This window comes from Cydia amplana, chromosome 3, assembly GCF_948474715.1.
Source record: "Cydia amplana chromosome 3, ilCydAmpl1.1, whole genome shotgun sequence".
Lineage (NCBI taxonomy): Eukaryota > Metazoa > Arthropoda > Insecta > Lepidoptera > Tortricidae > Cydia > Cydia amplana.
The window spans coordinates 5914085-5937134 of NC_086071.1; the positions used below are offsets into that span (position 1 = coordinate 5914085).

A 23050-nucleotide genomic window follows, 5' to 3' on the forward strand; every position below is an offset into this window, starting at 1 on the left:
CCATTAATTCCAACGGCGACAAAAATATTTAATGTATATACATATTTATGTATTCATCACTTCCTTTATAAATAAATAAATAGTAACATTTAATTGAAGTGCAATTCTGAAGGTTAAGAATAGAACTTTTAGGAGAAAGATAATTTTAGAATCAAGTAAAATGAATAGAGGAGTGAAGTAAGACATTTTTGCGGTACGAAGTACTGCGACAAATTAACAAAATGAGTGGTACAAATGAGGTGCCTCACGAGTGAGCGACTCAACACTAGCGATCACGCCGTTAATTAAGACTATGTTTGGGAATTTTTTGAACCGATCGACGCTCGGAGAGTGAGAGTATATATAACCTTTTATGTCCAGAGGTTATGCGATAGTCATCATCAGAACTGTTATTATAAATATATTGCCTATTTCTCTCCATGCGTCCATACCGTCTTGGGACTCACATGATGTCGTGGGTGCTTATATATAATTATCCTCGTTGTCTTCATAAGAGGAATTCCGCGACCTCCGCAATTTCCGTCGGGCTCGTGCGTCCACATATGGTGACGTGCTTCTACTGCGCGGAATGTGGCTTGACGGTCCACCGTGGCAATCTCTAACAGATTCCCCGCGCGAGCGGCGGCGCCAAGAGGCACTACCATTGTAGCCGCCCAAATTTCGTGTTCGCGAACATGAATCTCTCTCAAGCCGTAAATCGCGATCATATGCAGCAAGTGTTTGCGGCTTTGCCTTCCTTTCAGGCTCCCTTCCGCTCCCTCACTTGGCATCGCATGCAGCAAGTGTTTGCGGCTTTGCCTACCTTTTAGGCTCCCTTCCGCTCCCTCACTTGGCATGCCAGATGACTTACGCGTCGGACGTTCCCGAATCTCACATTCGTTAACGTCCACTTCTGTGACATTAAGATCTGAACTTCGCATCTTTATGCCTGCCATTAAAAAATGGACAAACATCAAAGACGCGGCCACGCTAACAAGACTGGCCAAGAATAGAAACGACTTTGCAAAGGTGGCCACCGACGCCCGCTAGGGCATGACAACAGAAGAAGAAGATCTCTCTGCACCCACCATCGCTGACCTTATCGTCATTTACTGTCCATGTACGTACTGACTAAATAAGAACATTTTTTTAATACCATGGCTGCAATAAACGATTATGATTATGATTACGTCCATCACTGAAACTTATGGGCACGTATTTAACCGGTCATCTAATTAATCAAATTTGGGTAGTTTAAAAAATAGAAATGGGTACTAAATTAATAGATTGGCAACAAAAAGGGAGCCTTAAAATATATCAATACGAGTTGTATTTTATTACTGTTACAGCTTTTTGTTTACTTTTAGACAGGTACCAATTATTTATTTGGCATCTGGAGACCATTTTATGAAGCACATTTTAAAAAGAAAATGGCTATCTATTAATTCAAAAATGAAGTTCTTTTAAAATATTTTGTTTGGTTACTACCTTTACACTGACTACACAGTCAACCTAACATGCTCCTCCTCGCCTCGCTCGTCGTCGCACCTACTCTGGCAGAATACAGTGGTAACTATTGAAATAAGTAATTAAAAATTTAAAAACCTAATGGTACAATGGCCATTAGGTGTTTCATGATTAGGGATTTCGACTATAAGTATATCGCTTTGCAATATTTTAGTTATTATTTTAGACGCCAACCTATCACTTCAAGTTCCCTATATGTTTTTTTTGGTGGCTTGATTTTGCTGCCAGTTTTTTTTTTTAATAATTATCATGCTTATATTTGAGACTAATATAAACTTATTGGCTCTAAACTATTAATGCACAGCCAAATAATATTATTGTATGCCCAATGAAAGTTCCTGTTTAATATTTCAGTTGCCCCGTTAATAATAAGCCAAACTTATATTTGTACGGTTAATTATCGCCGCTCCTTCCAATTTTTAACCGTCCTTACAAACATTACGAGTGTTGTAGCGTCATCTTGCACTATATGGTTAAAAATATGATTAGAATAGTACACGTTGTTTTTTTAAAAGAGCTCTATCAGCTGACAAAGTACCTTGATGTCAGTTAAGTACCTTGATGTCTAACACGATTTAAACCCGTAATATCAGCATTTCCAACAGGTTCTAACAACCCGAAATATTATCATCCCTGCCAATTTATTAAATTTTCACTAAGTTCAGGGAGTTTTCAGGGGCCTGAAAGATCTTTACAGGTTGTTTCTAATGAAGTTCTACACAATATCAAAAGAAATGCGTTCGTGCATTGGTGGGTATCCAAGAACCCGATAGCTGCAAGCCACATTTTTTGAGCATGGCATACTTACGCTGCCATGTCTTTATATTTTAGAATTATGTATTTATGTCAAAAAAAACATACACTTGTTCAAACAGCTGCCAAATCGAAGGCTAAAATACAAACTTGAGCTACCCGCGCCTAAATTACAAATATATAGGAAAAAGCCCTCTTTATGTAGCAGCTAAATGCTACAATCATATTCCAGACTTTATAAAGGCAGAGGAAAGGGATACAACATACGCAAAAAGATTGAAATGGTTCCTTGCGAGAAAAGTGTATTATTCTATTAATGATTTCTTCGCAGATAGCTTTAATATGTAATTTATTAGTTCTATTTATATAATTTAATACGATGCTACTTTTTGTGCTTTATTGCATGACATATGTAAATATTATAAATCTTAGTTTAAGGAAATGTTTGTCATACCCTTTTAGGGTCCATGAGGTACTTACTTGTATAAATGTTGTAACATCTCTTGTTGTAACCATGGTGCAATAAATAAATGATTGATTGATTGATTGATTTGTAGTTATAACAAGTTTCAGCTGCTTTCAGAAGCCTGAAATATCGTTTCAGGTCGTTTCTAATGAAGCTCTACACAATATCAAAACATTTGAAATATTCACAAGTTCAGTCACTTTCAGCAGGCTGAAATATCGTTTCAGGCCGTTTTGAATGAGGCTCTACATTAATGTAGAATTGAAACTTTTACAAATTTCAGTTATTTTCATCAACCAGACATATTTCAGGCCGATTCTAATAATTATCTTCACTGTATCAAAAATTCTAAATTTTCATCAATTATCAGTGTTTTTCAGCAGCCTGAAGCAACGTCGCGTCGCAGGGCGCGTCGAAACGGGTTCATTATTTATTTTATAAAAATGATTTTAAATTCTCCTCATCATGGTTACATTAAAATTTAATTATCCGTACCATTTACGAAGTATTTAAGCATGAATCTATTATAAGGATTTATTTCTTCATTTACCATATCGTTTAGTTTCTTTATACTTATAATCTGGTCATTATTTGAATAAACAACTATTATAAATATAGACTTGTTCACATGAATGTAACACGTGCATACTCAAACTCAATGTAATTCGAAGAATAAAAGAAAAACGAAATGGGAAAGAGAATGGGAAGTTATATTGCATTGCCTTATTAGCATATCATCACGCATCTAGTTTTAGGCAAAACTTGAAAATATAATTATATTTACAAGTACCTACACTAAGATAAGAATAAACACTTAATTGCGAACCAATCAAAACATTATTAAATCTGACCGTCGCAATTGAAATACATTGTATAGGTAATAAAGTAAATAGGTATTTAATAGAATGCAACACCCAACCTTAGGTATTGGAAATTATAATTATCTTTGTAGTGTAAAACTTGTAACTGTTGTTTTTTGTCAAAACAGCTCAGAACAGGACAATACGTTTTAACGTATGCATGCACTCATTTCATAATATATTTATCACGTAAACAAATTTGAGATCACGAAATCAAAACGACTCAAATTGTTATTACATTACATTATTTTATTATTTCGTTTACTTTCCTAGTTGTATTAAGCTATCATTATTTAAGTGTGAGCACGAACCTCACACTAAAAAAATATTTAGTCAAAATAAGTGGTCAACAAAAACAATATCATTTAATTGTTATGTGTCATTATTGTATTCATTGTGCCAGGGCCGATTAATTAACTTTTGCAGGCGGGATAAACGAGTGATTTGTAAAAATACTCGCCTATCCTCACTTCTGAGATATAAGAGGTCTAATCATTTTATTAAAACAACGGTATGTGTGATAAAAATACATTTATTTGGCACAATGAATATAATCTCTTTGAGCCTGATTAACCACACGCACGCGACAGTAGGTATACACTTAGACACATACTATAATTATTATCTCGGGTTCTCACAAAACAAAACGAACTGACCTGCTCACAATTCAAATACCTTCTACCATTTTTAATATTGATCGACCTTATCGTTCGAACGTCACCCCACGAATGATCGTTCAATATTCAAGATGGAGGGATCGATCACGTGACCATTCACGTGATCGATCATTACAAATACTTTTAAAAGTCACTTAGCTTATTTAATCTAGAAAAATGTTTTATAAGTACTAAAAATCTATATAAACCACACAGTATCCTTACACTACAAAGGGTTCATTTTTACCTACTCCCACCCCGCCGACTACTGTCTCCATACACACTATTGTTTAATAAGTTCACATCTTTACACACCCACACACACCCACACCCACACCCACACCCACACACACACCCACACACACACACACACACACACACACACACACACACACACACCCGCACGCACGCACACACGCACGCTCGCACACACGCACGCACGCACGTGCACACACACACACACACACACACTTTAATGCGTGCACGTGTGTGTGTGTGTGTGTGTGCGTGTGTGTGTGTGTGTGCGTGTGTGTGTGTGTGTCTGTGTGTGGGTGTGTGTGTGTGTGTGTGTGTGTGTGTGTGTGTGTGTGGGTGTGTAAAGAGGTGAACTTATTAAACAATAGTGTGTATGGAGACAGTAGTCGGCGGGGTGGGAGCAGGTAAAAATGAACCCTTTGTAGATAACAACCCGCCGCGACACGGGTCCAGTTAAGATAATGATTAAGCTTACCCAAATGATGATTCGCTTATCGCATGTCACAACATTGACTCATCGTGGTAATTTCTGTGTTTTATTAAAGTTAGGAATAATAAAACCGTATTTTTTTGTGATTCACTAATTTGGGAACTTTCGACCTCAGCTCCTTTGAGTGCCGATTCTGTCAAATTTCGACTATTAAGTGTCACTTTTTTTTACCTTTTTGTAAAACACTTAGGGTCTATCAGTTTTTAAAATCAGCAGAAGTCCTTGTAACAGCTTGTATTTTTTTTTATTTAAGCGCAAAATCTAAGCTTGACATGCCTGAGCGTAAAAAAATTATTTCTGTCATGTTTTTTTACAACTTGTATCAACGTGAGGTCGCTGATTTTTTTTTTTAATAATTACGTCATTTATTAAGGAGTATGTTACAAGAAGAAACATTTTAAAAAAATCTAATAGTTTTTTTTAATGAGTAAATTACTTCACCCCTAAAATTTTCACCAAAAAAAACTTCAAAAATTCATAACTCGAAAACTACAAAAAATCGGCTAATATACATGGGGTATATTCTGATAGCCCACGACTAGAGGAATCTAAAAAAAATTTTTGGACGTCAAGGTTTGGACCACCCTGTATATATATATATAATATACCATTTATGTTATCTACATTCGACATTTAGAGTTTAGACAGGTTACCTACTGTGTAAACTAGATAGCTTTTCTATAAAATTATTTTGATCACATTTAAAGGACCAGAGTAAAAAGTGACTACCTGAGTGGCTTTTTTTTCAGCCAGAAGATATCTAACTATAGGTGTTTTTGAACGTAATAGCCTGCGTGGCCTCGCATTATCGTATTCGAATAGGTACCTACATATAGGATATAAGGAAAAAAAAGTAGGTCATCCTCGTACATTGGGTTAAAGTTAAGAGATGCGGTAAAAGTTAATATACCTTAAAAATCATTCTAATGTTATAATTATAATTTTTAGGACACGATTCGGATTAAATCGTTTCATATATTTAGGTAGGTAAATTCACTTTCGCATATAGGTACGTAAATATTGATAATTTGGTATTTTTATAATGAAACCTTGATCTTCCGTCTAAAAGTGTTAACCATTGGTACGTTTACCTTATTTTCCTTGAGTGAACTTAGTGGTATATGTCGATTTTTAATCTGAAGAGCACACATTCGTGACGCAGAGGCTTCATGAGCAGTTCAGATATAAGTAATTTACGTATACCGCGTATACGTATCTTATCTTATTATTTTAGTTTATTGTTGTATGGAATCTAGGCGAAGCTTAGTTGTATCTCAACATCTGTATCTGCTATCTCGCTAGTACTAACATAGTGTTGTGCAATGGTCGATGTTCTCATTCTCCTGTTTAAAATAATAGTTAAATTAGTCCTATCAATTCTTAATTTTAGTTTATTCGAGCCCCTCACTCAAGTCTTGACGTGTTTAACGTGCGTGTAACTTTGAAGTCCTCTCTTCCTCTTAAATTGGCCACGGAGCCTAGGAGGGACACTACCTTTGACGGTTTTTTTACATATTTGCTTTGCAAAAAAAACCTTAGCACTATTGAGTTTCGAAGATGCTTGAACTCCCGACCTTCCACGTTTTGCGCCAAATTAAGGGTTTAGCTAAGTTTCGTATACAAATAATGTGTTATGTGTAACTATGTCACTAACATTAATTAATTTTATTTGCGCAGGCCGTTTTTCAAGGCATCATACCTACAATCAATGATGCGGTCGTGTTTTAGAGCCTCCAGGATTGTCTTGCACTGATGGCAAAAGGCCGAACGGACTCACACTGCTTCCATCGCAAAAGGGTCGGTGTATGCTTATGGGACGCCACGTGTGTCACTTGGACACATTTGGACCGTCCCACCTTAGCCTCACGCTTAGGGCTGCTGGTGCTGGGTCAGCCGCTGAATACTTAAGTAGGTATGCGACTAAACTCAAATACAAAGAACACTTTTTTTCTCATTTTTTACAAAAACAAATGATCCGGATATTACTTACTTTGAAATCTATGTTAAATACTTATTTCAAAATGTAAGCCTCCTATTTCTGAATACAAATGTATCGATAACAAATTCACCAAAAGTAACAAAGTTAAAAGGCTGAGACAGTACTAAAGAGGCTCTCTCAGTAGGTAGTGTAGGTACCTACTTGTTTTATCTCATACGAGATAAATGGAAGTGTTACTCGTTAATTACTTTATTTTAAAAAGTTAAGCTGCCGTTAAACTAAGTATTGTCTTCCAAGGTTCAGTACGGGTTTGGGATAAATTTAAGTCTTTTATTTTCAAAATGACACGAGTTTGGATTTTTACAGTGTTTATGATAGTAAGTCTTTTGTTCTTATAGTAAAATCTTAAAATCTCAATATAAATTAATAATTATTATTAAATTTAAGAAAACATTGACAGTTTTTAGATTTCGTTTTTCATTGCGTTTATTTTAGTGCTGATGGTTTAGCCTAGCCTATAGTATTATTATATTAGGTACCTATCGATGAGTCGTATGTGTTTAACACGTCAAGAACATTTAAGTACCTACGTTGTTTTCTTTCTTGTAATCAAATGATTTAGATCGTTTTACGGTACGTGTACCTAGACTTATGGGCCAATTACCTAAACTGTTGAGCAGATAAAGGATTAACGTTTCGATTGCAGGGCTTATTCAGCGACGTCAGTGAAGCCGGCTGCTCGGCCCGCGGACGCTTTCCTAACGAGAACGTGCCCAACTGCCAAGGATACACTATGTGTCTTCAAGGCGCTCCAGGCGTTTACACGCAGATAGACCTCAGCTGTCCAGATAACTTTGTCTACAGCCACGTAGACCACCAGTGTACGAACGTGACCAGCTACCAGTGCTATCCGGAGTACAATTGCATTAGCGTAGGTAACTTTGAGGGAAGCAAAGACAAAAATTGCACCATGTACGTTGCTTGCGTGCAAGGGCTCAACCAACTCGCTACCGCCAGACTAATACAATGCCCCGCAGACACTCTGTATAGTCCTGTAGAAGGTGCTTGTGTCAACAGCACGGTGTTTACCTGTGACATTGAAAACGATGGAAAACCGAACGTTCTTGATGCTATGCCGAGTCAGGAATCCAGTAATACCTCTACAAATAACGCAGTTAATCTGTGCTATAAGTATGCTTTACTTGTTTATTTGATGGTTGGTCTAGCTCTAGCTGTATGAATAAATTATATTTGAGTCTTCATATAATAATTGTTTTTGTTGTACGTTCACCTCCTTCAAAAACGAATACTTAACACCAAAACATTTTACTTTAGTAGGGGTATTAAAGAAGTTATAATATTATACCAATAAATTAAGGCCTTATGATCTTAATGTAAGGCCTTTATGCATCTTACTTATTTGAGTCGTCCTATTACCATTATAACTGGGCTATTTTTTATTTTTGTACCTTTTATTTTTTTGTCAGATTTTGATAAAAATTAGCAGGGTTGAAAACCTTCTTATTCTGATCGAAATAAACACGAAATCCAAATTCGGGCCAAAAAAATGTATGAATATTCCCATTGACTTACGGAAAATTCCATACGTTTTCCGTAACTCAATGGAAGGTTTTGTAGGACATAGGTACAGTGAAATTGCGCTTATGTTGTACAGAATAAGGAACTCTATCTATCCACCAAAATTTACCAAAATCTGAGAAAAATAAAAAAACGACAACAAAATAAAAAAAAAATTAAAAAATTAAAAATAAAACTAAAATAAAATAACTTAATAAAGCTGGTCAAGCAGATCTTGTCAGTAGAAAAAGGCGCGCAATTCAAATTTTCTATGGGACCATGTCCCTTCGCGCCTACATTTTTCAAATTTGCCGCCTTTTTCTACTGACAAGATCTGCTTGACCATCTATATAATATCTTTTTTAAAAAAAGGGAACCACCTTCAAAAAGCTAACCCACTGAAAAGTACAAAATAATTTTTATATGGCACCCCTTTACGTGTCCAGTCCCTATCCCGTCGTAAAGCAAATTTTTGCCAAAAAGTAATTAATACCTAATAATAAGAAAATTAATAATCATCCGGGTAATGACTTAGTTTTAAAGTCGGTGCCAAACCAAAAATTTTGAGAACCAATATTTTAGACAACGAATAACGCTGCACTTATTTGAATTATAAAGACATACTTAGTTTACTCATTAATTTAGATCTTGTAGGTACTACGTACTCGTATTTTTTTCTGATTGGTAGTAAAGACTGTTTTTGTTGGTCTGGCACCGCCTTCAAAAACTAAGTAATTACCCGGATGATTATTAATTTTCTTATTATTAGGTATTAATTACTTTTTGGCAAAAATTTGCTTTACGACGGGATAGGGACTGGACACGTAAAGGGGTGCCATATAAAAATTATTTTGTACTTTTCAGTGGGTTAGTTTTTTGAAGGCGGTTCCCTTTTTTAAAAAAAGATATTATATTAAGTTATTTTATTTTGGTTTTATTTTTGTTTATTTTTAATTTTTTAATTATTTTTTATTTATTTTATTTTTTACTTTTTAGTGATAGGTAGGTACTTCATTTATTTTAGGTTTTGGGCTAGCAACTACCTACTAATGTTGGTGATGGCCTAACTCGATGATAAGATATCGCGACACAACATAATATGACGTTTTGGTGCTAAACGATTTGTATGTATATTGCTCCCACTCCCACTCCCACTCCCATTCCCAGTCCGAGTCCGACTCCCAATCCCACTATTTTATCTAAATCGGTTTCAGCAACATAAATTTGTTGGTAGGTATACCGATAGCATGGCCACCTACCGGGTCCAATTGGTTTTTCAAACCATCCATGTACTGTACACTAAAACCTTCTCCAGAATGTAACAAACACTTTTCTGAAAACCGCATCAAAATCGGTTCAGCCAAACGCGAGATAATCACGAATAAACATACACACATACATACGTACATACATACATACGGGTCAAACTGCGAACGTCCTTTTTTTAAAGGCAGAAAAAAGTTCATCGACCCACCTAGTGGAACTCTGCAACATAGGCACACGACGACAAGTCGGTTAAACAAAACAAAGTGTGCCTATGTTGTCCCAAACCTAAGTTCCACTAGGTACAGCAAGGGTTCAGCATCAGCTCTATCTTGGGTACTGCTCTCCCAAGTGCTCATCAAGATGTGACGGATGGCCAAAATAGCGTTGGCCTATGTTGCACCAAACCTGAGTTCCACTAGGTATAGCCAGGGTTCAGCATCAGCTCAATCTTGGGTACTGCTCTCCCAAGTGCTGATCATGATGTGATGGATGATCAAAATAGCGTGGGCCTATGTTGCACCAAACCTGAGTTCCACTAAGTACAGCCAGGGTTCAGCATCAGCTCTATCTTGGGTACTGCTCTCCCAAGTGCTCATCAAGATGTGACGGATGATCAAAATAGCGTGGGCCTATGTTGCACCAAACCTGAGTTCCACTAGGTACAGCCAGAGTGAACCCTGCCAGCCAGGGTGGTTTGGTGCATCAGCTCTATCTTGGGTACTGCTCTCCCAAGTGCTCATCAAGATGTGACGGATGGCCAAAATAGCGTTGGCCTATGTTGCACCAAACCTGAGTTCCACTAGGTACAGCCAGGGTTCAGCATCAGCTCTATCTTGGGTACTGCTCTCCCAAGTGCTCATCAAGATGAGACGGATGACCAAAATAGCGTGGGCCTATGTTGCACCAAACCTGAGTTCCACTAGGTACATCCCGAGTTCCACTAGGTACATCCAGGGTTCGGCATCAGCTCTATCTTGGGTACTGCTCTCCCAAGTGCTCATCAAGGCGTGTCGGATGACCAAAACAGCGTGAGCCTATGTTGCACCAAACCTGAGTTCCACTAGGTACAGCCAGGGTTCAGCATCAGCTCAGATCTATGTATACTAAAACCTTCTCCAAAATGTAAGAAACACTTTTCTGAAAACCGCATCAAAATCGGTTCAGCCAACCGCGAGATAATCGCGAACAAATATACATACATACATACATACATACATACGGGTCAAACTGAGAACCTCCTTTTTTTTTTGAAGGCGGTTAAAAACGGTCAAGTGCGAGTTCGTTAAAAGCCGTATCCAGACGAGTTAGGCAAATCGACCGATTTGATCAGGAAAATAATTGGCGCCAATCTCATCTAGCGTCCACACGTACCTACACAATTTAATCATTCAGTGGGGATTGTAGAGCCCATTACATGTATAGACCCCTTAAAAAATGTATTCTCCTATCTGTCACTGTCAAACTAACGTCAACATAGCAGTGAGAAAGTAAGAATGCAACTGCAATGGCAAATGTGAATTAAGATATTTAAATCTCAAATAACGCTAGTTTATTGTGTAATATACATATACAGTAACAGTGTTGAAATTTAAAAAAGAAATATATTAAGAAACAAAGTACTTTTGCCTCAAATAAGGTCGGCATAGCCTCGTAAACATAAATAATCAAACGCTTTTATTCCCGGCTTATTTATTGATTTTAATAAATCTGCGCAGGTGCCCTTGGCTAATTTAATTGCAGTCAAAATTTTCAAAAAGGAAAACTGCAGTTTTGCCCTTCCGAGGACTATTTATACAAAGGAACATAGTGAAATTCATTCATTTTCAACTTTACTCATCGCAATATTGTGCTTATATCCGCTATTACGCTAACGTGCCAAAAGCTATGATTCTACAGATGCCAACCGCTAGTTTCGGCGTAAATATGAATTCAATGAAAGATGACTGTTCAATCAAAAATGTTTGGAACCACAATCTCCATCAGGAATTTCATGTTATTCGAAAGGTAAACATTTTTTTTTATTACGAATAAATCCTTGTGATATACTATAGTTGTAAATCATCACCAGTGGTGTGTAAAAAATATTGGACATATAAAACATGCATACATAAAAAAAAAAACATTCTTTGGTAGTCTGTGTGGAAAGAGAAGAGTTGTGGGGCCCAATACATTCCACGACTCTTCTATTTCCGAACAGACTCTATAAACAATTACTCAGATACTAATAGAAATATTTGCTTTGGGTTTATCATCAGCCCTTTCATAATCTCAAAAGGTACACATGTATATTTGATTGGTGGTAAATACTCTAAGTACCTATAATTTTTTTGGTATATTGAAAGAATAATACCAATATGTCTAAATAGCCACATGCAGTTCACAAGCTGTGGTTTTACAACCCCCGGTTTGGGTTTAGGAGGTTGAGGAGCATTTGTAAGCACAGTTTCATTGTGATATATTAAAAAAATGGGTGTTCTTCAGATTGTGCAAAAGTATCACTGGGTGGCAATGGACACAGAGTTCCCAGGAGTGGTAGCGAGGCCTATTGGTGAATTCAGATCCACAGCAGATTATCAGTACCAACTACTCAGGTGACTATTATATTAATTTACTTATGTAACTAATTTTATTATAAGCTTGTAAAGTGCATTTTTTACACAGACAAGACATCCTCTAGACTGAGCATAGTAACGGGTAGCCACAAATATACGATACTTTTACTCCATCTTGCAGTCAAAGTGTCAGAATCCCATGCCATGATTGGTCCGTGTCTTTGAACGGACCAGTCACGGCACGGGATTCACTCACCTCATCCCCCGCACCCCAGTATTTCTGGCAGCATCAGTTTCATGAAATAATTGCTCTAAACTCCGTCTAGAGGATTCCTAGTCTATGATTTTTTGTTTACAACAACAATGGAAATTAGGATGACCTTTGCATATTCTGTGTATTACATTAATATACACTTTTTACATTGCACCATTTGTATTGTGTCTGTTTGTTCCTTATAGCTGGTTGAATTGAGCTGGCTGGTATAAAATGTAATTATGCATTAAGTAATTTTAGTATGTATAATATAGTATTTCTATTTTGTGCAATGCCATTGAAATATTGTGTTTTTTATTTATTTATTTGACATTTAGATTTTATTCTAGAAACATTCTAGACTAGTATTTTTTATACAATTTTTTTATCATGTTTGACGATCCTTTTGTGAAATTCTTAAATTTGTGTTAAATTTGATTTGTATAATAATCCAATATTATTATGGAATAATAACATCAATAAATTGCTCTGATAATTAGCTTAAGATAATTTATAAGTATGTTACGATTCATAAGTGCTTGTTGCTAGGCCTACATGAATAAAGATATTTTTGACTTTGACTTATATAAAATAGAATAGTATATTTACAAAAAATATTTATTTATAATTTTAAAACAAATTTGGCTTTCCATCAGAGAAGGGTCACAAAGCCACAAATCGATATGCATTGTCTCAAGTATACCAGTCTACTGCTGTAGCAACTAAGATACAGAGACTTACCTGCCTACAGCAAATATGTGACGTTATCTATGAAAAGGGACCTTATTGTCGATGCGGTTATGCCATTATTAACGATGCTCCAATATAAATACAATGCCGCGCGACACTGTGCGGCGTAAGCGCCATCGACAATAAGGCCCCTTTTCATAGATAATGCCTCATATTTCCACCATATTGATTTTTTCATTGTTAGATCTATGGTGTGCCTAAAGCTTTGGATTCCTCCGAAAACGGTGCCGTAATATGACGGCCGCTATATAGCGTTGAATGACGTCACTAGAACGTTGTCTATGTAAACAAGATGGCGCGGTTTCCTAGACGGCGTTGATTGTCAACGTAACGTAAAAAAGCGGTGCCGTCATTTGGAAGACGGCCGTCATGACGGTGTCGATAGTTTCGTGAACGTTTTATTAGATAGCGGTGACGCCATTTTGAATAAATGACACGAGATTTGAATAAATGATTCCGTACTACGATTATTTTCCTCTTCTGATGATATTTCATCCTCCAAGTAAATTATAGATGGTCAAGAAAATCTTGTCAGTAGAAAAAGGCGCGAAATTCAAATTTTCTATGGCACGTTATCCCTTCGCGACTACATTTTTCAAATATGCCGCTTTGACCTTGGTGGCTAACGGTGACGGTGTGTTATGACACCGTGGTACTTTCCACATGTCGTCACCGTAAAGACGGCCGTCTTTTGCGGACGCTATATGACGGCCGCTATATGACGGCACCGCTTTCGGAGGAATCCAAAGCTTAAGGGGCAATTATAGTGACGTTAGCACAGTGTCAGGAGGTGAAATATTCCTTATTTCAAATATTTTATTATACATAAATAACTAAGTCGGGTTTATTCAGGGTACAGTACAGCATGGCCACATTTATTGAATAATAAAGGGTATTTGTAACATCAACAGTTATAAAACGGATTATAAAAGATATGGAAAATAAAAAAACCGGCCAAGTGCGAGTCGGACTCGCGCACGGAGGGTTCCGCACCATCAACAAAAAATAGAGCAAAACAAGCAAGTCACCCATCCAAGTACTGACCCCGCCCGCCGTTGCTTAACTTCGGTCAAAAGTCACGTTTGTTGTATGGGAGCCCCACTTAAATCTTTATTTTATTCTGTTTTTAGGGTTCCGTACCCAAAGGGTAAAAACGGGACCCTATTACTAAGACTCCGCTCTCCGTCCGTCTGTCCGTCCGTCCGTCTGTCACCAGGCTGTATCTCACGAACCGTGATAGCTAGACAGTTGAAATTTTCACAGATGATGTATTTCTGTTGCCGCTATAACCAGGGTTGGGCAAAATACTGGCTTCCACGTATTTGAAATACAAATTACAAAATACATTTTTAAAAGTATTTGAAATACAAAATACAAACTACTTTGGTGATGGGTATTTGAAATACAAAATACAAATTACAGTGTTTAAAATAATGTATTTCAATTACAAAATATACCTTTATTTATTTTTTTGTTTAGCATTTAGTTTTAACGTTAACGAATATCCTTTCATATAAACTTATAGGGTCATTGCGCTAGTTTTCGTCCAGCTCTAGTTTACGTCCACTTGACGAAATTTGAATATAGTATACCTACATTCCTGCACAAATTTGGACTGATTTCAATCCTTATGTCTAAGGCGTCTAAGCAATATATCTGTCTACATATAACAATGATATTTCGCAAAAAGGAAGCGCTGGTGGCCTAGCGGTAAGAGCGTGCGACTTGCAATCCGGAGGTCGCGAGTTCGAACCCCGGCTCGAACCAATGAGTTTTTCGGAACTATGTACGAAATATCATTTGATATTTACCAGTCGCTTTTCGGTGAAGGAAAACATCGTGAGGAAACCGGACTAATTCCAATTACGGCCCTCGTTTACCCTCTGGGTTGGAAGGTCAGATGGCAGTCGCTATCGTAAAAACTAGTGCCAACGCCAATTACTGGGATTAGTTTCCAAGCGGACCCCAGGCTCCCATGAGCCGTGGCAAAATGCCGGGACAACGCGAGAAAGATGAAGATTTCGCAAAAAGTAGTAAATTAAAAATAAAATATATATTTGATAATCCGTCAAGTCGTCGAAAACTAGTGCATGGACGGAAACTACTGCAATGACCCTATCCCCTAGATTTAAACGAAAAGTTCCACGCAGAAGTTGACCTAATATAGATCCAGTATCCAGCTAATGAAAATTGTATCTCGGCTGGATCGGAGGTTCGCGGTCGGCTCACAGCTTGTGCGAGAGATTAGACATTTTAGGATTATAGAATTTAATAAAATGTATTTATAGAAATGTATTTTGAAGCTTGAAGTATTTGAAATACAAAATACTAAATACATGTGAGTGCAGTATTTGAAATACCAAATACAAAATACTTTTGAGGTAGTATTTGAAATACAAATACTAAATACTAATTTGTATTTCAAATACGTATTTCAAATACATGTAATTGAAATACTGCCCAACCCTGGCTATAACAACAAGTCCGACTCGCACTTGGCCGGTTTTTAGTATTTGTTGTTATAGCGGCAACAGAAATACATCATCTGTGAAAATTTCAACTGTCTAGCTATCACGGTTCGTGAGATACAGCCTGGTGACAGACGGACGGACGGATAGCGGAGTCTTAGTAATAGGGTCCCGTTTTTACCCTTTGGGTACGGAACCCTAAAAAGCGAATATTTAAAATAGGTAAGTCATTCATTCTATTTTGTATTCTAGGTGTAATGTAGATCTGCTTCGGATAATTCAGCTGGGGCTAACATTCATGGATGAGAATGGAAAGACGCCTCCGGGCTGCACCACATGGCAGTTCAACTTCAAGTTCAATTTGCAGTAAGACCTTCATTTCTTTATCTTATTGGAGATAAGATTAGAGATAAAAAATATTAATTTATATTCAAGCGACAAAATTTGCTTTGATGTATTTTTCTCCTTACAAAACAATCCTTAGTGGGTGTCCAGATGTTCCATTTCATATATTATGTTCGAGAACTTCGAGATAGTTATATTTAAATAGGATTTAAAGACACTTCTCACAAGATTCTGATTTTGGGCTTGTTAGAATCGCCTTAATAAGTAGCAAAAAAAAAGTTCAGTTCTCAATAAAAAATTGTTGTCTTTAAGAAATCTAATTGTATTTTTAACAAGCTTTTATTAGGTTGACCTGTATGTAACTATGTAATGGAATCTTGCAAGTTAAATTTAATCCACTTCCCGGTTTCCGATTGATCTGAAACTTTGCATACACATGTAAGTCGGGTGACAATGCAATATTATGGTACCATCGAGCTGATCTGATGATGGAGACAGGAGGTGGCCATAGGAACTCTGTGATGAAACAATGCAACCTAATTGTGTTAGGGGTTTTTAGAATTGTCTCGATGAGTATTAGTTGTCTGTCGTAAGAAAAGTACAGTCAGCAATAAAAGCTTGTACCAAAAATGAATTTTTTGCCAAAAACTTTAAGTATAAATTTTTCGTTCTGTGCCTAAATATCGGGAATTCGTAAAAACACCTGCATAGTAAAAAGGTTTTTGATATTACTTAGCGTTTATATTTACTTTTTGTAGGGAGGATATGTATGCACAGGACTCCATTGATTTACTGCAGAACTCTGGGCTTCAGTTTAGAGAGCACGAGGAACATGGCATTGAACCATTGGAGTTTGCAGAACTGCTCATGTCTTCAGGTTAGTTGTTTCCTTTGACACTAACTGATAGAATATAACTGAAAAAGATTGGGAACCCCTGGGGCCTATACCACGAAACTTTACAAGTGTACAATTCGACAATATTGTTAAATTGTAAACAGAAATACGTACCACAATAATTTTACATATGTCACATGTACAATTCTACAATTTACAAATATTTTGTTCTAACTTCAAACATTAATGTGGTTTGTATTATAAGTCATCGCTATAAAGTTGCGTGGGCCAGAATCCCCCACTTTGACCTTATGTTGTACTAATGATCACGAATGTTCATTTTGCAGAGTCATCGATGGTATAGATATAGATGGTCAACCAAATCTTGTCAGTAGAAAAAGGCGCGAAATTCAAATTTTCTATGGGACGATATCCCTTCGCGCCTACATTTTTCAAATTTGCCGCCTTTTTCTACTGACAAGATCTGGTTGACCAAGTGTATAATGATTTTTTTAATAGATATATTTCATCATTTCAGGCATAGTATTAATGGACAACATTAACTGGTTGAGCTTTCACTCAGGCTACGATTTCGGATACCTACTAAAACTGCTGACAGATCAAAATTTGCCTCAGGAAGAGAATGATTTCTTTGAAAGTCTACGGTTGTATTTTCCAACTGTTTATGATGTCAAAGTAAGTTGTTTTCTTTTTCTTTTTATACTTACTAGTAGCATGCAACGCCATCTAGTGAAACTACTATTTTGAAGACTAATATTTCTTCAACATTTACAGTTTAGTGTGTGTTACTGTTGTATGAATAATAATATTTGTTTTGGGCTTCTACAATGGCGTCTGTCACCTCAGTAAAATTATTGGTACCATACATTTGTAAAGTGTATTTGGTAATTCCGAACAAGTTCACGTGATATTTAGCTCCACAAATATTTGCTATCACTTTTATGGGTATTTCCAAAAATGGACTCTAATATTATGGTATTAAGGGTGATTTTCTCAGTTAGCCGACATTTTGAAGTACATAGTCGAATTACCTGAATACACCTCACTTACCCGCATTAATTTAATACCTATACATATAGGCTAATATTTGTAAAATTACATGAGTGGGTCAAATGCTAACAGTTTTCATCTCGATGAAATAATAAAAGTGATAGCAAATATTAAATTCGTAGAGCTAAATATCACGTGACGTGAACTTATCGGTTTGGGCACCAGTGAACTTATCGGTTTGAGAAAAAAAACCGGCCAAATGCGAGTCGGACTCGCGCACGGAGGGTTCCGCACCATCAACAAAAAATAGAGCAAAACAAGCAAAAAACGGTCACCCATCCAAGTACTGACCCCGCTCGACGTTGCTAACTTCGGTCAAAAATCACGTTTGTTGTATGGGAGCCCCCACTTAAATCTTTATTTTATTCTGTTTTTAGTATTTGTTGTTATAGCGGCAACAGAAATACATCATCTGTGAAAATTTCAACGGTCTAGCTATCACGGTTCGTGAGATACAGCCTGGTGACAGACGGACGGACGGACAGCGGTCTTAGTAATAGGGTCCCGTTTTTACCCTTTGGGTACGGAACCCTAAAATCAATCGATATTGGTTTGTCTATGCTGCTTGCTATGACTTAAATGGAGTAATTTCTCATAGTACCTATTTATATTTCAGTACTTAATGAAATTATGCAAGAACCTGAAAGGGGGGCTCCAAGAGGTGGCAGATCAGCTGGAGCTCCGGCGCGTGGGCCCGCAGCACCAGGCCGGCTCCGACTCGCACCTCACCGGCATGGCCTTCTTCAAGATCAAAGAGGTACCTACGCTAAAACCACAGACTAAACCTAAAAGCATGCCTAGGGTTTGCAATCCGGATCCGAAATGTATGGAATTATCCGGATCTGGATCCGGATCCGCGGATATTCCCATACATTTAGGATCCGTCGTGCAAACCCTAAGCATGCCATATATATGCGTGCGCTTGTGAGGGCAGCATATGCAATTCTATGAAATTTCTTCTTCCTCGATTCCTCATGACTGAGGGTCGCGACCACGTGAGGTCGTTGTCTATGAAATTTAAACATATTTAAAACACGTTTTAACACTGCTTACAGCAGTGACAACAAAAAATATCACAGATTTTGTTAGAATCTGTCATTTTTAGCGTTTCCTTACCTCAAAAGGAAAAAAACTTAAAACTACTGGACCAGTTAACCCTTAACACGACAAGACATGAAATAATGTATCCACCTATCTCATGGAATGTTTTTAGGGATAGTAATGAGTTAAAAAGTACTAAAATTTGCGAAAAAAAAATTACAAAATTCTGAAAGTAGGGTTTTTAGGATGTCCGTTAAAACGGACATTGCCATGAACCTTATAGATTGATATTGATTGCTCCCAAGGGTGTCCTAAAAAACGGACAACGCTGTCATACAGTTTCAAAAAATGAGGGATGAATGGAGGGTTAAGGGTTAAGTTGAAATTTGGCACACATATGTAAATTTGAGACCAAAAGACGGACATGTAACGTAAACAAATGTTAGGTTTGTTAGATTTGACAAAATATTATGTATACCGACATAAGCTGTAATGTGTAGTATGTTGGTCAGATATTCTTCGACGGCAATATCGAAAGCACTAGCGGACACCTGTACGGGCTGGGCGCGCCGGCGGGCTCCACTGACGACGCAGGCTCCTCGCCGTGAACCTGAACCCATGGACGTTTGCAATATACTTATCGTTATCATGTGTAATATCCTATTTAGTCTAGAATATTAATAATTCAATGAATATATGCCTTAGGGACCATAGAGAAATAAGTGAGCATACTGATCGCCCCATTCAAGACATCTCTTACTAACCATTAATAGTAGTTTGCTAGTTTGTACGGGAGATATGATATTATTAACCTTTTGGACGCCAATGACCGATATATCCGCACCGTAGGTTCAACGCCAAAGACCGATTAATCGGTCACAGACCACAGAGCAACATAGACCTACGTGTATATGCATAAAGTTCAATTTCAGTTTTGACACTTCGGTGACGTGGCGACAGCGTGACAGCTTTTGTGTTTGACACGGCGTCGAAAAAGTTAATTAATAGTCGGTTCTACGGGAGATATGATATTATGAAATTGAAGCTCATATCATATATTATTAATAATAAGTTTTAAGAAAGCTGACTTAAAACTCATTATTTTTAGTTTTATATGTTTTTTTAGCCATGAATGGAGTGAGCACTCGATGCTTACTTATTGTTCTCTATGCTTAGGTTTAATTCAGTCCGACTCCGATATCCGCAACGGAGAGTATAAAATAAAATGAAGCGTATACATCGCGTTTAGCTACATTTATTTAATGCGATGTGCAGTCTCCATAATATACCTATGTAGTTCATATGTTTCACTGACCTGGTATTCGCGTCGAACTGAAGTGAGCCTAATTCACAATATGAATAAACTAATGACCTCGTGTTAAGATCATACAAAGTGCTCATGAGATAAAAATGGTAGCAACGAATGAGCCTGGAGCGTTATTCAACTTTGATATGACAACCATCATGTCCACACGAATCACCAGCAGGCGCCATTTTATGTACCTAGCTTTTACTCTGTGGTCGAAGGTTGATCTGCAAAATTATCATATAATAATTATGTAATTTTACAAAATAAGAGTTTTTGTTAATAACTGCGAGTCAGTGTGACATGGTGGCTGTCAAGAAACGAATAACGTTCTTGATGTTGGGAATTCAAAAATATATCAAATTAAAATATATAAACTGAAATAGTTTTAAGCGCTAGCTGAACAGTCCAAGCAGATATCATGGTTTTTGCGATGCCACTACAATTTTTGCCACTCAGATTTTTTATTAGTTGCGAGTAAGCTGTCGTTTTACTAAAGTTCTAATGTCGCTCTTGTAATGCACCTAGCAGTCTCTAATATATTTATTAAAATTAATCATTACCCTCCTTTTGATTTGCCATAGTGGGGTAAAGATACTTTCGCTGGCAATACGCCGCGTACACACCAAGCCAACGAACGCGAACGAAACGCCTTCGTTGGTCCTGTCTGGACGGTTTAGCGAACGCCAATGAGTGTTCCTGAAATGGGCAACGGCAAACTAGAACCAATAATTATTCAAATTGCCATTCTCCTATTTATGTATTTACTACAAGTAATAAAAATCTGAGTATAATTTATAATCAACAACCAAATGTATTATTATTATTGAGCTTGTTATTAATGAGTAAAAATAAAACAAATGGAACGGATTGAGTATCACTTTATTGTAATAAATGTAAAATCTCATGACCTGTTATTAACGCTTTATAGGTAAAAATATCACTTGATACTAATTGTTTCACAAATATCTTTATATCACACGCTCGTCATTTTGGGTAATCTCACTGGATAGTAGAGGGTAGGAAGGGTATCACAAATGACCATTATTTAAAAAATTTGAATATGTCAAGTAATCTTTATAATAAAATTATTGTACTGTTTTTCACGCCTTATTTGCATTGAGGCAATTAGATTTCATGGTCATGTATAATCTGATCAAAATTAATATTAACATTAACACCCTTCCTGATATTGACAGCATCAGATTGATATATATAATATTTCAGGCTCAGCTTTTATTCAATTTAAAACATGCAGAACTGACAGAAAATAAATTAGGGGCTTACAAAATACTGGAATTCAAAGCTACATCGATAGGAATCGAAATCACACACAATTTATTACAATACTCATTCAACACACACACTATCTCGATAAGAAGAAAATTCTTAACTATAACTGCCGTCACAAACCAGATGTGGAACAAAGAGACGTAAAAAATAAAAAGTAAATTTAAACGTCGGGACTAACATTTATTATTCGTACAGCATGTCGCCATCAGATATATCGGAGCGACCAAGGTGAGGTGCTCATAAATATCAGAGCACGCACTCTAACGCCTTAACAATAGAGGCTTGTTCAGATATTAGTGAGCACCTTGGCCGTTCCCATATATCTGATGGCGACTGTACTGCGTATTGCTACTTCGCAGCGCCAGTACGGTGTTCGTACTTTGAGACGCGGTGTGTTATTCATAAACGCACTACAAGCCTCAATTACCCATTAATTAATCGTTTGTCTTAATCTGTCATTTCGACTTATGTATTTGTAAGAAAGGGATAAAACATAAATGAACCACGGGTTATTCCCACTAGTTACCACCAAGTTGTTACCAGTGGTAACTACTGGGATTTTTTTCCCCACCTTTTACCACTACTGGGAAAAATTATTCCCAGCAGTTACCACCAAAATGTTGTTAGAGTTAAATACTAATAAAAACAGTATAAAATAGTATAGTATAAATATAGAGTGATTTAATAAACAATTATAAGTCGATTAGTTTTAGCATAGACTAGGAATCCTCTAGACGGAGTTTAGAGCAATTATTTCATGAAACCGATGCTGCCAAAAATACGGGGGTGCGGGGGGACGAGGTGAGCGAATCCTGTGCCGTGATTGGTCCGTTCAAAGACACGGACCAATCACGGCACGGGATTGACTCGAAGATGGAGTAAAACTACCGTATAAGTGGCAGAGGGGGTAGCGTTACTATGCTCAGTCTAGAGGATGTCTTGTCTGTGAGTTTTAGTAAACTGCCTTGACGTGACAAACGTGACCAAGAATATTGACCGATGACGATTGAACAGTTTAACCGGTACTAGTACAAAAACTATAAAATATGTAAGATAAATTTAATAATCCATTTAGATTATTTTTCAAGTGATTTTATTAGGTAATTCAAAATCACTATATATTTATACTAGACTATTTTTATACTGTTTTTATTAGTATTTAACTCTAACAAAATTTTGGTGGTAACTACTGGGAATAAAAATTCCCAGTAGTTACCACTAAACCGAGATGGTGGTAACTACTGGGAATAATTTTTCCCAGTAGTTACCAGTGGTAAAAGGTGGGAAAAAAGTCCCAGTAGTTACCACTGGTAACAACTTGGTGGTAACTAGTGGGAATAACCCATTGAGTCTTGTAAAGTGTCATA

The 23050-nt window shown here is 36.9% G+C and overlaps 3 protein-coding genes across 3 annotated transcripts in view; all 3 read left to right on the top strand.

Annotated features, from left to right (window-relative positions):
• The window catches only part of LOC134662437 (uncharacterized), a 333293-nt gene extending 313208 nt beyond the window's left edge, over positions 1 to 20085 (top strand). The window contains exon 2 of the mRNA XM_063518662.1: positions 19948 to 20085. Coding sequence (XP_063374732.1) covers positions 19948 to 19956 — 9 coding nt within the window. The 3' untranslated portion in view covers positions 19957 to 20085. The remainder of the gene's footprint in view (positions 1 to 19947) is intronic.
• Positions 7125 to 8195, top strand: LOC134662905 (uncharacterized). Its single transcript, XM_063519210.1, has 2 exons — positions 7125 to 7302; positions 7632 to 8195. Exons 1-2 carry the CDS (start codon positions 7267 to 7269, stop codon positions 8163 to 8165), a joined length of 570 nt encoding a protein of 189 aa, XP_063375280.1. The 5' UTR covers positions 7125 to 7266; the 3' UTR covers positions 8166 to 8195.
• On the top strand, positions 11233 to 19736 carry LOC134662446 (CCR4-NOT transcription complex subunit 7-like). Its single transcript, XM_063518673.1, has 7 exons — positions 11233 to 11773; positions 12251 to 12360; positions 16045 to 16158; positions 16896 to 17014; positions 17511 to 17668; positions 18660 to 18800; positions 19597 to 19736. Exons 1-7 carry the CDS (start codon positions 11654 to 11656, stop codon positions 19690 to 19692), a joined length of 858 nt encoding a protein of 285 aa, XP_063374743.1. The 5' UTR covers positions 11233 to 11653; the 3' UTR covers positions 19693 to 19736.
• Positions 20086 to 23050: the final 2965 nt, after the last annotated feature.